General features: G+C 33.8%; 1 protein-coding gene across 1 annotated transcript in view; it reads left to right on the forward strand.

Annotated features, from left to right (window-relative positions):
- Positions 1 to 14426, forward strand: part of LOC137927271 (uncharacterized) — a 40612-nt gene extending 26186 nt beyond the window's left edge. Inside the window, exon 2 of the mRNA XM_068771051.1 lies at positions 13888 to 14426. Within this exon, the coding sequence (XP_068627152.1) occupies positions 13888 to 14426 (539 nt within the window). The remainder of the gene's footprint in view (positions 1 to 13887) is intronic.
- The last annotated feature ends 4421 nt before the right edge of the window (positions 14427 to 18847 follow it).

The following is an 18847-nucleotide window of genomic DNA, read 5'->3' on the forward strand; positions in this document are numbered from 1 at the left end:
ATGTTAAATTTAACATTTTTTTTGTATTTTATTGTAACGATATTATGGAAATGAGGATTTATGTTATAAATATTATTTTACTCAAATGTTTTTTTTGAAGCTGTAGCACTGTTCTAAACGGAGTCTCGTGTTCTACGCCGCAAGCTGCAGTAAATTTTGGATTATTTGAGCTTATCGCTTGTCCGTTGAACACCGAAGTGTGAACTACAAGCAGTTACATAAGAATCAGTCTTAATAACGCGTCGACCGTGAACGCCTAATGCTCTCTCGACCACGTAATTAGTGCAATTTGTTTAACAACTATGATACAAAACATAGAAACAAAAAATTCGAATGTATAAAATGCACAGGTTTTTAATATATATGTATAATATGGCAGGTCTTTTTAAAACGACCGCTAATTCTATAAAGTTTTAAAGTTTAAAGTAAAGTTATTTTAAGTCCATAATTATATTTACTGACTGTTATTTTTTATTATTTTAATTCACCGTATATTTAAAACTAAACGTGAATTTATATTTAGCTGAATACATATATTAAAAAGTTATTTTTATTCTGTACATAACATTAAAAATATTCTTCAAACTTTAATCAACTTTTCTTGAAACACGTTGGACAGCGATATACAGGTTTTAAATTGTAATCTCATATGATGCGGCGCGCTAACAGTTTAGAAAATATAAATTAAAATTTTGTATTTATATAAATATTAAAAATATCTATATTTAAGTTTTGACATTTACACGCCATTTTGAATTGTCAATTATTTTAACATAAATTAGAGCCGGCCAGGATCTTATCAGTGTTTATTTTAAAATTAAATTCAACCATTTTTTACGTATATACTATTATATCAACTACGTACATTACGTCGTAATATAATCAACTAAATAATCTTTAATACTATAATAAGATTTACATGATAATATATTTTAAATTTTAGATAAACTAAGAAAACAAAGGTCTGACATTTCTTGTGGGACATTATTATTAATGCATACACTCAGACCCATCATATGTTACTTCTCCATGACGAAATTTAGCCATTAAGAGTTTATTTTTATTTATTGTTTTATTTCAGTATTTGAATTTTTAAGGAAAAACAATATATTATTAAATTTGTATCGTTTTTTTTTTATTTTTCCTCAGAGGTATTGCATGGCCGCTTGTACTACTACAAAAGGGTCATAAAATAACATATATATATATAAAATAAAATATAGAATATTTTTATTTGTGTTCATAATGTCGTTATAAGTTGATAGTCCAGTTAGTTTTAAGTTGTGTACACATGTTGTAGCCCACGCGGATATTTGCTCGTAAATATTGCCATATTGGCGACGTTATCTGGTTCCATGTTTATTTTATCATTGCCTTATCGTTTATCGGATTAAAAAATAAAACTAGCTCGCGATTTTCGGCTGTCAGCCATTGTTGCGATAAAAACAATGGTGCTTACTTGATGAAGAGTTTATTGGAAATAGATAGGGAGATATCTTCATATCTCCCTAGTATTTGTATATATTTCAAATATGAAGTTTGGGCCTGAATATAATGCAAAAAAATTCTTACCATTACATAACGTACGTAACTATTTCTTTACACGACTGCATAATTTTGAAGCCTCCAACAGCCGGAACTGAGTCCAACAAGATGGCTTGACATCATACGTATGACTCTTCATCGGTAAAAGAAATGTTTAGTGGAAAACTAATATTGAGGACAAAAGATATTCCGTGGCCTCTTGAACTCGCCATGAAGCCTGTTTACTGTCACTTTAATTTGTAAATCTGGTGAACTATGTCGATTATTATTGTTCGTCTATGGACTTCCTAGCCCCTGATCAAATGCCAATGCTTGCCAATAGCACGAAACGGAACCCACGTTTCACTGCCGTAAATCATGACTGGTAATATAAATTAGTTGTATGGAATAAAAACCATATGTACGACATCCGGTTTAATAGTAAAAAGGTTGTATAAAAACAACCTCTTAAACACAAGTCCATAATAACATATTATATAAAAAGTCGCAATGACATAGTAGAAAAATATTCCAGTCATTACTTATGATGTGGTCAAGAATCAAAGGCTCCGTAGTGGGGCCCTTTTTTACTCATTATTTACACTAAGGTCTAATTATCACAACCGTCTTTGTACTGCCAGAAGTAACTGTCTTGTCTGACTTTATCTAATAAATTAACTAATTTTGCGACAAATAAATCATGAAATACGCAGTTGTTAAACTACTTACAATATAAATATGCGTCATCTGAACTGTCAAACACGGGAACTACATAGCGAACTGTCAAACGCACGAAGTTAATCGCAAACTGTCAAACGTGCGAAGTTCAAACCGAACTGTCAAATATGTGTTTTAAATGGTCATGAATTGGTAAAAAAGCTAATGATGTCGGTGAATTTTTTGACAAGCTATAGCTTCATCAAAAATATAGAGAACCTTACTTATTGTACGCTTACAGTACATCTTTAATCTTCAAACCCAAAAAAAAAAAAAATAACAGGCGAAGTAAACAAAGGTTCCTCTCAAAGTTAACATAGGCCTTCTCTATAGAATTTCATTTCCATTTTAATAGGACTGGTAGCTGGTCTTCTGTACACGTTGTGGATGGACGTCCAGCACCAGAGGTCACCTATTTTGCGCAATTGCGTTGCCATTTCAACCTACTAATCCTCAGAGGCAGATGCTCACGGGGCACGAGATTCTCGGAGTACTTGCACAGGTTTACGCTCATGGAGAGTCCATCGTGCATCTGTGACCCGAAAGTGGATCAGACCATGGTGCACATTATCGCCGGCTGTCCTCTGGTTGGAAGACTTCGCCTTGATCTCGAGATTGAGATCGACAATAAAGTGGAAGAGGAAATTGTCGCCTCGCTCATGGGCAACGCCAAATATTGTTCTGAATTTCTTAGGTTCTGCAGAGAAGTGGTACAGTAGACCATTGATCAATAAGAATATTCAACGCTCTTGTCTCAAAGAAGGGAGGCGAAACGAGTATTTAAAAAAAATAAAAAATCCTTTGAGCTATATCGATTAGTTCGTCTACGGTCTTAATGTAGAGAATTTACAAACATAGCCTATCGCTCGTTGAGCGATTTTGAGCTTGCCAATGAAGCCCAAAGTAAGAGACCATGTACAATATATAATGTATAAGGCAATGGCCTTAACCCTTAATAGCCTGTGTTTGCTTGAGGGTCTAGATGAAGTGAAAAATAGATTTTTTTTTTAATTTCGTTGGAAAGAATATTACACAACAGTAAAATTCGTACAGCCAACCTATAAAAAAACTAATAGTAATGTGAACATTCGGTTAAAAAGATTGGTATCAAAATTGAAACTCTAGGCTATTAAGGGTTAAGTTTCACTTGCATTGTGTATTGCAATCAAGAAGTCATATTCCAACATTAGATGCAAATACTTCAATCCTTTACCTTTTCTAATAAGGCGGAAAAAAAAAACACAAGCGTCCAGGCGTGAGATGATTCATTGTAAAATCCACTTTAGCAATTATTTCTCTTCATTTGTTTTCCTGTACGCATCATTATGTATGTGTAGGCAACGGAATTCGCTATTTCAATAAACTCTAGCATAATGTATTTGAATTATTATGCAATAAATCTAAAAAGTTTAAGACACAAGATGGACAGACATATAAGTGTCGGTATTAGATAATATAATTTAATTCTATGATTACTTGTGTGTGTAATTTTCATCTAAAACTCCTCAGTTCTTTTAGAAGAAGGTTTAAAATCAACATGTGTTACTGGTGATGACTTACAGGATAAGACGTCAACCCTACAAGACAAATAGACGATTGGTAAAATGGTTAGAAGACTAAGGATGCCGCTTTCAACCGGTCCTATTGGAAATCTTGGGGGAGGCCAAAGTACATCCCGGCCATTGCGAGCCATATTTTTGGCTTTGAGTATTTGTCGATTTATTTAGAATATTCCATACAACGTACTAAACGATATTATTTAAATTTAAAATTAGTCAAATCCAAACACCGATAAATATTAACTATATGCATTTAAAAAAAATACTGAGAAATACTGTCACCAAATATTTACTGAATTTTGAAGAATGTTTTAAATTTTAAATACACACTTACACACACACATGCATGTGTGTGTGTGTGTGTGTGTGTGTATTTAATACGCATATTTTGCACATTTATTTATATACTTTAAATATCTACAATTTCTAAAAAATAAAATGGTGTCTGACATACCTTATAAATACGTATCTATTAAAAGTAATATTAGCAATAAAAAGTTAAGCCTGTGTGTACATACATACATACATATATATACTTATTTTATTACTTATTTTTTGTCAATCAATGTATGGTAATCCCTACCCAAATATCAACGGTATTGCAAATAATAAAAAAGCGTAGCGGTAGTATAGTAAGAAAAAGCGTTGTCAAATTCTGAATACCACGTTTTAAATTAAATTACTGTTTACTATATATCTCTGAACACTTTGTGCTGTCAGAACTTATTAGATATAATTAATACGCCATACTTGTGACCCAAGAAGTTGTTCGATGCAAAATCTTTTACGTAATCAACTCGCACGCGGCGTCGCTACTCGCGAACTGTTTTACTATGAAGAAGGTCGTCCGTGTACAGTCAGTAGCATAAACTTGTTGCTGTGACGTCACGCATTTATTTAGTCAATTATTCTGAATATATAAATAAACTTAACACCGAAGGTCGGCTATATCTGTTTAGAATTATCATTCTTTGCATTTTTTTATTAATTATTTGGTTAACTAAATAAGTCAATTACGAAAAATTTTTATAAAGAATGTTAAAAAATAGACTATGTATAAAGAACTATATTAAGTTTGCTGATTTATCGAAGTGGGCATTAAATGCAATCAAATGTAACATATAAACTATAAGTTACGTTATCGATTGAAGTGATTATTTCTAGCTTTAGAATTTGGCGTTATATATCATTAAAATATCTATTTCTATATTATTATTATTATTGTATTGCACAATAATTATAGTTAATTATGCAATTAGAAACCACGTTTCAGTGCCATAAATCAATATTCATCCTAAGGCACTAAACACCTCTCGCATTGGACGAAAATTACAAGCCAGAATATTCTGACTTAAAAGAAAAAAAAAGACACTTAAAAGAAAAACATTAGCAAAGATTTATAAGTGATTCCATTACGTCTAACAATAGCCTTGTTGTATGAAGAAATAAATATTTTTTTTATTAATAATTACTTATGTAATATTTATATATAAAAGTATATAAATAAAAATTAGCGATATAACTTTATATATAAATATACTGTGATTAAATATATGTGTGCTCATTACATGTATCCAAAAGCCAGTGCGTCGAAATTTGTTAAAGAAAATTAACTTATCTATAATGTTTATACAATTTATAGAGATCACTCATCATCATTTTTAAAAATAATAATGTAACTATAGGTTTTGGTATAACTTATATTGTAAATTACTGTACATGTTAAGTAATAAATGTAGATAAAAATTTCGGTCTTATTTAACAACATTTACAGAATGGATGAACTTTTTGGAGTAGCTTTAGAGTAGATTTTCCTTCTTGCTCACTATTTTCCTGTACATGAATGGACCCTTATAAAATTTCTGTACAGCAACGAAGAGATAGCCCATCTAATTCGCAAATTTAAGTTGCAGTAGGCAGGCAATAAAGTTCGTGTGACCCTTAAAGTCCCGAAATTCTGCAGTAGAGACCAGGGAACAACAACCAACACTCTAGAGAACAAACAACATTGTCTCGCTTCTAAAAGGTTTTATTAGAAGTAATGGACGTCTTGCACCTACAATATGACCGCCCTGATTTGAGAATATCACTGTTTTTTAGTCACTTAACCCTTCGTTTGCCCAACATTGCGCCTGTCAGTGTCAGGAACGATTTTGTTTAAATAGTAAAAGAAATATTGTTTATTATCCTGTCGTTTGCAGCCGAGAGCAAGCGATTTTAAACCGTATTTCTAAAGTGATTCAATATAATGTTGCCTACTTTATTTCGGGTATATCTGGCTTGCACGCACTCGAGAAGTTCGGACAGATATATCCATAGGCAGTTGTTAATTGGTGGTAGTGTTGAAATGAAAGCATATAATGATTATTCAACCAGAAATAAGCTAGATTAAATTTAATAAGGTACCGAATAAAGTTTTAGTCGACAGATATAAAATTAGTTTTAGGTATAATACCTGTAAAGGTATGAAATAACTTATTTGTCAACACACACACACACATTTATAAATATTCGGTATAATGTGATCATTCTGAAATATGTTATAATAAATAATTTTTCTTTGTAATGAGGCAAGCTATTTATTTTGGCGGTATAAAGTTTGCTCGAACAATAAACAACAATTCATTTTAATATGTACTAATACAAATTAAAAAAAAATCTTAATATTTTATTACAACGTGATTTATATTTTTAAGAATTATTGTTTTCTGGATAGCACCCTATCTAGCTAATTTTAATTGACAATAAATTTATACAATCACCCTGTATAATTTGATCATCCTAAAGTATGTTACATTAATTTGTTTTTTTATTGTAATGCGATAGGAAAATAACTTTTTGTAATACAAAATTTTCAGTAATGTATAGTAAATAATAATTAATTTTAATACGAAATTTGAAAACTAATTTTCTTATTATATTATCATTATGTTATTTATTATTTCTGAAACCAAGTGTACCGTATATTAATTGAGAGTAAATGTGCTAAACATTCACACTATTCAAAGGCTTCACAACTAATCAATCACACTGTAGTTGACAATGTTTTAGGATAACGACTGTACTTTTGACGCAACTAACTTGTCTCCAATTGTTTGCTTATTAGAGATGTTTCTATTAATACTAGCGTTAAATTTCCGACATCTATCGACCACGTGCCTAGTTTTTATAAGTTCGACAACTGTCATTTAGATAATTTTTATATAGTTTATGGTGAAATCGTATTTTGCGTTTTCGAAGTTTTGCAAAAATGACTCATTCACGTAATCATTTTGTATGTACTAATTCAAATGATCGTACAAGCGACACCTGCCTATATCTAGATTAAGTTAAAATAATCACAATCAAGAAATAGAGTCATTGATAGAGAACATAAGACTAAATAATTTCTGTTCTACACATTAAATTATGTTAAATAAATCGAAATAATTACACGAAATTTTATCTAATCGGATTTTTAGCGGTGTAGATAAACCGAATCATAAATCGTTTAACAGTTTTGTGATATAATATTAAAAAAATCACAATATTGATTGCAATTCAATAAGATGGAAAAAAATATTAAACATATTTTTATGAACTACATAAAGTAAATTAAAAAACTATGACGTACGTTTCGTCAAATAAATTAGAAATGTCACGAACAATCGTACAAACCGTCTTGAATAATATATATTAACTCTCACTTTACGTGATTAAGTAAACAGGAAAGTGTAATGTAAACACTCATAGATTTACATCATACTTACACAAAATATAGATGTAATCCGAAAATGAAGCAACACTGGCACAGAAAAAAAAAACACGGCACCTGTCACGATAATGGCGGGAATGTCGACGGAAGTTTTTGCGCACAAAACGAAGGCCACACGCGGAGGTTTACTCGGCTCGGCTTACGGCGGGCGACTGAAGACAATCATGCCGGCTGCGAGCTCGAGTGATAAGTGATAAGAAGCCTGAACGCCGTCTTGAAAAATCTGAAGTGAATACTAGACAACGACATTGTATAGCGTATCAATAAAAACATTTGCGAATCTTTATTTTTTGATTCAACTACAGAACAATTACCGTATTTAGTAAATACGTATGATCATCGCCAGTATGTCTTATATACTGATAGATATATAACATCTGAAAATCAAGACATTTCTCATTTATGAATAAACATGAATATCTGTAATCGATTGAGGAAAAAGTTCCTTTGTATTTTAAATAAAAATATTTTTTTTCAAAGTTTATTTAAATTTAAATATAGTATATAAGATCCATTTTGTTTCACGACTTTTCGGCATTTACATAGTAGTATAAAAACTTAAAAGAAAAAGAAGAGAAAAATTAATGGCTGTTCTGTAAAACAAACCACCGCTGTTCCATACGATACGCTGTTACGGAATGCATATATGCATGTAGCATACTTTCATGCCTATTGCACATATGCAATAACATCATGGAGGCTTTCCAAAGCTGTGCGGCGATTAGAAGCGAAAAAGTTTTGACCCTTCGCTAATAAACGCGAGAAGTAGTTTTGGCAGTTCTCTCTTATTTTGAACATCAGGTGAACCTGATACTGAAAAATGTGATATAAAATAACAATGTAATTATGAAAATGTAAAAAAAAAAGAGGAATGAATGAAAGGTGATACAGAGCAAAAGGGAAAGACAGCAGAATTGTGGCATGAAAGAATAGACCGAAAGACAATGTGAAGTATGAAAGAAGAGAAAGTAAATAATAAAAAATTATGTAAATAATTAAATTTGCCCGTAAAGTCTCTGTCCCACAAAAGATAGGGGGTGCGAGAGGCCCCAATAGCGGGGGCCAAAAAAAGAAAAAAAATTAACCTGATACTATGTTAATAATTATGAAAAATTCCGATACCAATGGAAATCTGAAGGTGCAAGAACAGGATTATATTGCGGAAGCATTGTCATCTTCTAGTCAAATTCTCTAAATTTTGAGTGGCTATATATGTGTAATCTAGTGTTATCGTGATAGAAGATCTCTCTTACTCCAATTCTATTGATTAATTCCAGCCTATAATCTCGTCAGATGTTCTACGCGGTGGTAAAAGTTTATAATAAATCCATTCCAATCCCTTTCAACCCCACCATACACACGGCATCACCTTATTACGAATGAACCCGAGTTTTGGTATACTATGTGAGGTCCGCCCGATCTTCGAAGGGGACGGTCAACTTACTGTTACACTTACCAATATTACATCAGGTCTATCAACGTAACAGACTATGTTAGCGGTTTGAATTGCATTTATTCCTGTTTGAAGTAAAATTTTAAAATTTTTTGAATTATGTCACGAAATAAAGTATCACTAGCTTATTTTTTATTAAAATGTAACTTTTGTGGCGTCATCAAAACCAGCCAGATATAATAGTGAGAAGAATTTTATTGCAAATTTATACGAACTAAACGCGACAAAATTATTTCTCTGACTTAATATAATGAAAATGAATCGCATAATGTTGATAAGCGAAAACTACTCTCGAAGTCACAACGAAGGTTTTCACGCAGAAAAAACATGGGAAAATAGTCATCAACTTTATTTAACCATATACTCGTAATATGGATACCATAACAACTTTTCCTAGCTGTCAAATAGTTGATGACAGCTATCACTAAAAAAGGACATGTGAAGTCAATCGATCAAATTATTCGTCTACTAAGCATCAACAATTTACGTAATAAAAAAAATTGTAATTGTAAGTAATTATTTTTATTTAACAAGTGACGATCACGAGGCGGTGGGCACGGCGCGTGTTGAGCATTCAGTTGGTGAACAACGATATAGTCTAGATCAGAGTTCCCCAAACTTTTTTTGTGTCGTAGACCCCCTGCCATGTTTTTCCGTGTTTGGTTGACCCCCTACTTACCTGATATTGATTTCCTGCAAATTTCTTACTGTAGAGAAGTTAAATGTTAAAAACTTAAAGTAAAAGCATATAACATATGTTAATTTATACATTTATTAATTGAATTTAACTTATTTTTAATTTTACAAGTACAAAATGTATTGCGATCAAAAAGCGAATACCAACATCCTACAACTTACACAATTTTATAAACATATATAATATTATTTTTTTACTTCATAGGTACTTTTATAAATAATGTAAATGTTTTGACATTATTAGATAGTATGATATAAGTAAATAGGTACTATCATTATATGTGTTGGGATCCACTATCGTGGACCCCCATTTTCATTTCATGGACCACCAAATTTTTTTTCACTGACGTAGACCCCTTGCAGGTTGTCATAGACCCCTAGGGTCGATATAGACCACTTTGGGAATCACTGGTCTAGATCGTGGAAAGTCACTAGATGCAACGCAAGATTGGTCAATGTTGGATCTTTAGAGAAGGTAACCTTGCAATAAGCGTCTATATATTGAAGAGATAATGATTAGGAAGAAGCAAGCGTATGCCGTCTACCCACAAGGCATACAGATGAGGTTTAGCTTGTAGCGAAATAATCACAGTTGTCAAAATGCTTTCGTTTATCTGTCAATCCATCGGTTCTACGCATGCGCAAAATGTAAGGACGCGCGGCGTATGATTTGTAGGCGGCTGTCAAAACCGCGTCTCACGCCGAAAAATATTACGAAATATAACAATGGCGAACGACGTCAAGTGACATATGTGTTGTTGTTTGTGAATATGTGTTAAATCTTTAGTGTTTGATGGAATATTGTATTAATTTTATTTGCTACCGCAGCGTAGGACATCATCACACAAGGTGAACAGATGATCTTGAAAAGGACGCTGGGTGCAGGTTTCCAACAGGTCCTAGTTTAAATCTATGATGGATGTGTATGTTCAGCAGTGGGCATCTTATGGTTGAAATAATATTGTCTTTCACGATATATATTCCAGCTCTAATAGTCTTTAGATACCATCTTAATAATTCACTGTATCTATAACAGATATTTTTAATTTTATTTATGCATTCATTGATTTTGCAAAGATTGCGCGAAGGAGTAAACAATTACAAATTAAGTTCTTTTGGTGTCTTAAGTCGTAGTAAAGCAGAGTCTCTAAATCAGAGTTCCCCAAACTTTTTTGTGTCGTAGACCCCTTGCCATGTTTTTCCGTGTTGGGAAGACCCCCTACTTACCTGATATTGATTTTCTGTAAATTTCTAACAGTCGTGAAGTTTAGTGTTGAAAACTTAAAGTAAAAACACATGTTAATTTATACATTTATTAATTGAATTTAAATTAAAACTATTCAAAATAAAATTTTGTATCTGTTATGTAAAATACACGTAACATTAAATAAACATAAAATAAACTGTAAATAAAATAACATATAAATGGGTACTATCAGTGTATGTGTTGAGATCCACTATCGTGGACCCCCATTTTCATTTCATGGACCCCCAAAATCTTTTTTTCGCTGACGTAGACCCCTTGCAGGTTGTCATAGACCCCTGGGGGTCGATATAGACCACTTTGGGAATTACTGCTCTAAAGTGTAAGCGTATGATATTGCCCCTTACGTGCGAAATCTTTTCTCTTCAATATTTTTTCTTACTGGATGTAGTCTGATCTTTCTGCAATATTGTATAAAGAATTTTTTTAATTTTATGTCACCTATAAAGAAACACATACAGAACCATTATTTACACAGTATTTAATGTAATTTTATGTGTACTCTTGGTGTACGTTAAAATAAATAAACGATCATGACATTTTTTATATCAAATCCCAACGAAATATTACAAAATATTAAAAAATACAGATCATTATCCAATAAAGCGACAAAATATCTATAAAACGCAGACTAACCAACGCACTTATAGCATAGTTTGAATGCGAACTGTATTCAGTGGAGGAGGTTCTGCGGCTGAAATGATAACAATATTTTCTTCACGAACGTAATTGAAAAAACATAATTTTGTTGTATGAAGTTAGCTTGTTTTACACAGGCATATCCGATAGGAAGGACTATATTTCATAACGCTTTACAACCGTGTAATTAAAACATCATATTAGCTATTAACATAAATGATTACTTTTTTATTCATTTTTTATTTCTTTACACGACGAAACGATACTTGAACAACCTCCGCAACTATATCTTTGTTAGTTTGTAAAAACTATTTAAGAGAACTAAATATAGAAACATTATAATGAGTCAAGTAAAGAAATCAATAGGTTTCCTGCTTTGGATATGTAAGTTAGTAGTTTGCTTAAAATAATATGAATAATTTTAATATATTTTCTACACCAATTCAATAATAAATCATCATCGGTCAAGCTTATTCACCAGTGCATATATGATAATCTGGTATATTTGCATAAAATATTAATAAATATATTGTCACAACCGTATGTTGGGGATAGGGAAACACAGACTCAATAAAAAATATGCCTTTTAAGTCTTCTTGTTCTTCACCTCTCTTCAGGATTTAGACTAACTAAGAACGCCCCCAGTATCGGCTTTTATAGTCCTAACATATAGCTACTTCCACTATGCAGCAGTAGTCGTGCAATGAAGTGCACCGCTCGCCAGCCCGCTGATAAATGCGCATGCGGCAAACAATGCGAATTACACAACTACCACTGTTAATTCACACAACACGTGTTTCACCCCTCCACGGGGCATCCTCGGGAGTAATGGTACACCGATTAGTGCCAAACACCAAATGCTGGTTGCAGAGAGTGCTGGCGGGCGGTGCACTTCATTGCACGACTACTGCTACATAGCGGAAGTAGCTATATATTTGTTCTTTCTTACTTAGGATGGACTTCCGCAAAGTAACGCCTGAATCTATTAGGCTTTATAGTCGTCAAAGGCATTCCTGTATGTAATCATTTTAATATTTGAAAATTTAATCTAGTATGTAATCATTTTGATATTTGAAATTTTGAAATTAATGACATTGTCAATTTTCTTGTAAGCCAGCTGAAATATAAAACCTCTGCATTCGTTACAAAACTGTAGTTTGGATACTCGTTCTAATGGATTTTAGTCATACGAACTTCTTGAATCTTTTTTAAACATTTTGTGTGTGACAGCTTATATTGACGTTTCCTGCCTTCATGTAAATAAAATTAGTATTTTTTTCCGTGTATGGTAGAACAATGCACTCCCTTATAATATATCTGAAATATGATGCAATAACTTTAAGAAATTCACTAAGCGATTTTCTTTTAATAATCTTACTATAGTGTAAAGGATTTTTTGAGTAATAATAAAGCTATGAATAAACTATCTCTACTTGTAATAAGGACATTGTAAAATTATTTAATGGAATCAGGCGTTACCTTGCGGAAGTCCACCCTAAGTAAGAAAAAGACCAATATTTAGCCACTTCCGCACATGCAGTGGTAGTCGTGCAACAAAGTGCACCGTCCGCCAGCCCGCTCATAAATACGTATGCGGAAAGCAATGCGAATCACACAACCGCCACCGTCAAATCACCCAACACGTGTTTCACCCCTCCACGGGGCATTTTCAGGAGCTATGTCACACCGATTAGTGCCAAACACAGAGTAAAATTAAATAGGAAAAAAAACTAGTCTGAATTTTTGGAGGGCTCTCCTCGGATCGGCTATTATTAGAAAATTTATTCAGATTTCAGTTTCTATTAAATTTTGCTCTTATGGCATACTTATGGCACACGCAAGTGGTCGTTGTAAATGACCCTATGTAGGTAGTCATCGTCATTATTTAATCCCACAGCTGGACATAAGCCTTCAACATAGATTTCTAATTTCTAAAGGCTTCAGAAGCTATCTGTTGTGCGTGCTTTTTCCTGGCCACTGCCACAACTTGCCATTCCGCTGGACTATATCTTTCACTTTCGTGTATGAAAAACTCATACAGATTCACATATCATAGTTTATAATATTGTGGTTAAAAGAATATTTCAATTTCATTGCATCACAACATTTCATACATTTATGAGAATATATAAAACATTTGTCGTAAATTAAAACTAAAACTAAATGTAAATTAGTAGTTCACTTTGTAGTTTGTATGGAAAACGATAGTATTGTTTTAACTATTTTCGATGGTATATGTTTAAAATTAATTGTTATACTTAAGAACGTATTTATTTTCAAGACTTCCTGCGTCCAGTGTACCAGCTTCAACTGACCAGGGTCCAACAGAGCATAATGGACGACTTGTCCTGGGGAATCAAACTTCAAATCCTCAAGGATATTACTAATCCGGACAGAAGGGTGGGCATGCAGCTGTTAGTCGATGGCCGACGACAGGGAGAAGTCATCCACCGCCGCCCAAGCTTCCAGGACAACGAAATTAAACTGAAACTGTTTCGTATGATGCACGAATCGATTAGTGATAGTGAGGCTAAAATCAAACGTGCAGAGATTATACGGAAAAGCTATGAAAACAACACGTCTTTCGAAGTTGGCTTCATTGTTGCGGACACAACTGACAAGTATTCATCAATGGTGGATATTTCCGCTATGCTGCAGCGGCTGTTCACGGAGTGGAAGCCAATAGAACACATCAACGCGTACGAGCACATAGCAAACAAGGGAATAGAGATCAATCACCTGATTGAACTAGTGAAGACTGTCATGAAAAGGAATAATACAGTCATGTACTATCGTCGCTTTTTGAACCTTAGCTTGTAACATTATACTAATTCATAAATAAGAAAAGGACCAATATTTAGCCACTTCCGCACATGCAGTGGTAGTCGTGCAACAGAGTGCACCGCCCGCCAGCCCGCTGATAAATGCGCATGCGGCAAACAATGCGAATTACACAACTACCACCGTTAAATCACTCAACACGCGTTTCACCCCTCCACGGGGCATCTTCAGGAGTTATGTTACACCGATAAGTACCAAACACAGAGTCTCACAGGCATTTATTAGCGGGCTGGCGGGCGGTGCACTTGTTTGCACGACTACCACTGCAAGTGCGGAAGTGGCTAAATATTGATCCTTTTCTTACTTAGGATGGACTTCCGCAAAATAACGCCTGATTCCATTAAATATTTCATAAAATTAGTAAGTCTATTGTGAGCAACTCTGTACAGTATTAGAAAAAACTTCCGTGTCATCATCACCATGTTGGCCAATAGACACAGCCTGTAAGGTACAAGCCTCCCTCAAAGATCGCCACAATGTCCTGTCTTGCCGGTATCCAACAACTTTTCGATCTTAACTATTTCGTCGATCTACCTAGTTTCAGCCAGTCGAGAACCATTCTACCCCAACGGCCGTTGGTTCCATGAGCAATGTGTAGCGAATAGCCAGATACTCAAATAAATGTTATTTTATATTTCTATCGGGAGAATTTAGTTAAGTTAGGAATCGGGTGTGTCAAGCGAAAGGAAGAAGAAATGACAAATGGTCATGCAACGTTGTCGAACATATAAAACTGTAAAACAAAAACATGAAATAAATACCAGTTGTACACAGAAGTTTATATTATTTCACCAAGAGCGACGCTCTCAAATGTATGGTGTCTCTCTGTGTCTGGTGTGGTCGAACGAGCAATTCTTCGAGCGACACCGGTGACTTTAGTTCTACGTATCTCCTCAGTTCAGAATTAACTCACGCGTTATTCTCGCTAAATTATCATGTAATAAATTTAAGAAGTTCATTAAATAAAAACATAAAAATTCTCTTTATACTCGTATATGGTATATCTAAAAAAATTAACTCATTAATTATAAAATGTCGTTAAGATGTCACTCTTATCTTTCGTCTCTCGGCCGAATCTCCGTCGGTACAATTTAAGACTGCCATTTATAAATTAAAAAGCATAAGGAATGATCACGTACTGTTTTTATTCGGCGCGGAATATTCCGCAAAGAATAGTCTGTACGTTGAGAGGAAAGATAGGGTTGTCTAGAATTCTTAGCAATACGAGTAAATCTTTAGAAAGAGCCCTTGATTCTACTAAACGTGTCAGTTTCTACAATATGGTGCACTCACAATTGATGATGATCACACCTTATGGGACCTTATACGCTGTGTTTGCCAGTCTGTGGCATCAACTTAAAAATCTTGAGGCCCAAGCCAACTGTTGAGCATGCTTGCGGCCTGCCGATTGCAATTTCAACTCAACAATCAGCTGGTCGTATTGAAAAATTCCAAGCATATTGCAATAGAGATTCTTAATATAAAGCGTAGAAATTCTAACGCTGGTTACTTGGAAGATTCTCTTTATAATTATAATTTTTAAATATAAAATGTATTTTCTTCTCTTTAGAAATTAGAAACTAATGAATATCATCAGCCAGTAATTTATCTTCATAATAATTCAATATAACAATTGGTGTAGGAATTTCGACGGCTGAACATAACATGTTACGAAACTACGAAATTTGTAACTGTCACTCTCATGTAAATATTGTTGTAAGATATATTTCCATCTATGATACATTCTGAAATATGTATTTTTTATATTTCATATACGCGTGATATATCAACTCTATCTCCAAAGTTACCTTGAAAGTGAAAGTTAAAGTTGATTAGGGTTCTAAATGTTAGTTTTGAATATAAAAACTCACTCGCAGAATAAATATCTACGATATTGATGAACAAACCTTTACCAACCCCAGCACTCGGATACGAACATTTGGCACTCAGTCGTGCTGTATGCCGACCAGTCGGATCCGAGAAATGTTAATTTTAGTTTAAATTATGGTAATAACAAATTTTATTAATACATATTTTCAAACATTCAAATGTACTTAAACAAAAATAAAATACACTTAAAAATTTCTGGCTAACGGTTATTTTTTTTTTCATTTTTATAGCATCGCATGTATTAAAGGATTCTTTTTTTAATTCATATCCACAAACGATCCAATATCCGATTATGTACGTCGTGAAAAAAATGTCCTGAAAAGTCAAATTCGACAGGAATTAAAATCAGATTCGGCGCAACGATAATAGAATCCTTCAACAAACTCTTGACATTTTTTGTATTCAATTTCACAATTTTTTAATAATCTAGCAAGGCAATTCATTTCTAAGCTTTATTATCATATTACACTGTGGTAGAATTGTGTATTTTCACATACACTAGTGTATTTTGTACAGTTTTTTTACTTATTAACATATAAACTACAAACATTATGCGAGTAATTTGTAACACCTTACACAGTTGCCCAAAAACATTACTAATTTTATGAAGCTTATAGAAAGAGTGACATTTATACATCGTTATTTTTCTTATATTTATTGCTGTTTTAATACATGGCATGGGCCTCAGACAAAGATCTATGGGAAGATATACCTAGCCTAGCCATAAATTCTGTTACAAAGAAAATATCCTATAATTTCTAAACAAAAAACATACAATAATGGCAGGAAAAAAGTATGCTTCTATCGCAGAAGCTAATGTTCGAATTTCAAATTACACCAATACCTCGCTTTGCGTCGTTTCGTTCTGCGTTTTTTTCAAAGTTGCGTCGCTGTTTAATTAGTACTAAATTTCACTGTGCGTCGTTAGAATTTCGAGATTGCGTTGTTTTGGGTTCGAGTCTTTAATTTGTTTTTTTTTTGGAAATTTTTTTTTTAAAGATGGCAACACTTTTGTTTCTAATAGCGCCATGCCATCAAAACTCGGTGATTACCTTTCTAACTAAAAATCAACGCAATTTTAATGTAGTTGTATTTTCACTTTTTATTTTGCTAATTTTAGAATTTAGTTTCAATTATATAGTGTGTTGTGTTTTTTTTTTTTCAAAGAGAATAATAAATTTATAATTTTTTACGTGTTGTTCCTGGTTACAAAAAAGGTAAATATTATTCCAATTTATTTATTGGCAGAGTTATATTATTTTTGTTATTTAAATGTTTACTTTGTTCAATTTTCTTTTAAAAAAGTTGTATTTTCGTGACCCTGGAACCTATATTCGATCTTTACATGGTTTGCTATAGAAAATCTTAATTCACTTCGCGGCGTTTCAACCTGCGTCGTATTTTTTTGGGATGTCACCACGACGCAAAGTAAGGTGTTGGTATAATTTTATTTTTTTAATGTATGCAAGCAGTAACAGAATTTGTAGTTAGACTAGGTACTATAATCGCTACGCTTGACTGGCTGGTTCGCGATCGCAGTGTGGTGCTATGGTATGCAGAGGACGCTGCTACCTGTGCTATCTTCTGGAAACTTCTATATGAACAGTGACATTCTTATATTATTAATTCACAAAGTGTGACTTCTACAATCTCGAAAATTGAACCCCAGGCTGCAAGCTCATCGCAAGTCTCGGTTCTCTTACACCGGATAGTAAAACTTGTAATGAAATATTGTAACTAATTAATTACGAATATTTGTGACAAAAGAATAACCAGATTAATGTTTTATTGTTTTGATTATGGCTCTACCGGAGCCTTCAATAGATTTGTTAATTTTATGTAGCCTAAAGAAATATGTGTAGATCAGTATCCCTTCTCTATGGTCCTTGTAAAGCAAGTCTGTTCAAGTAAAATAGATGACAGATGTTTCCTTTTATCGCTAACCTTCACTCGTAACATTCATCATCACTTAACAAATCTGGCAGTGAACGACGGCCTCTCTCATAGATTTTCAATAACACCGATTAGAAGCAGCCTGTATGAAGCATCTTTAGAGATCCTTTTTTTTTGTTTCGGAGGGGGAAATCTTCCGGTGTTTAAGATGCCCTGCCTCTGGGGGGAGGACAGGGGTATGTGGAATTCCTACCCATTAAACCGCCCCCTCCCCCCCCCCCCGGTGGTTGCCCTGTGCGCTAAACGGGGGACCGCGGTATCTCTCGGTCAGGGATCGCCACGCAGTCTTACCTCGCGCCGTGTTTTTTTTCGATAGCCCGTCCCGGGGTATGCGTGTCTACGCTACCCCCGAAACCCTCGTGGTGCTAACACGATGGTACGAGACCACGTCGAACCATCGTCCGTCTCAGAGTCGCCGAAGCTAGTGGGAGTTTAGGACCCCCACCCTAAACTCCCGCGACTCCGAATGCTCCGTTTATGGTAGGGGCGCACCATTCACCGGACGTGCTAAGCTACCGGTCCGTGTTTACCACTCCAGAACCTCAAGGCCATCTGTT

The sequence above is a fragment of the Battus philenor genome, unplaced genomic scaffold (assembly GCF_028537555.1).
Source record: "Battus philenor isolate CCGP_79_NKW_IND1 unplaced genomic scaffold, ilBatPhil1.0.hap1 SCAF_30, whole genome shotgun sequence".
In the NCBI taxonomy this organism is placed as follows: Eukaryota; Metazoa; Arthropoda; class Insecta; order Lepidoptera; family Papilionidae; genus Battus; species Battus philenor.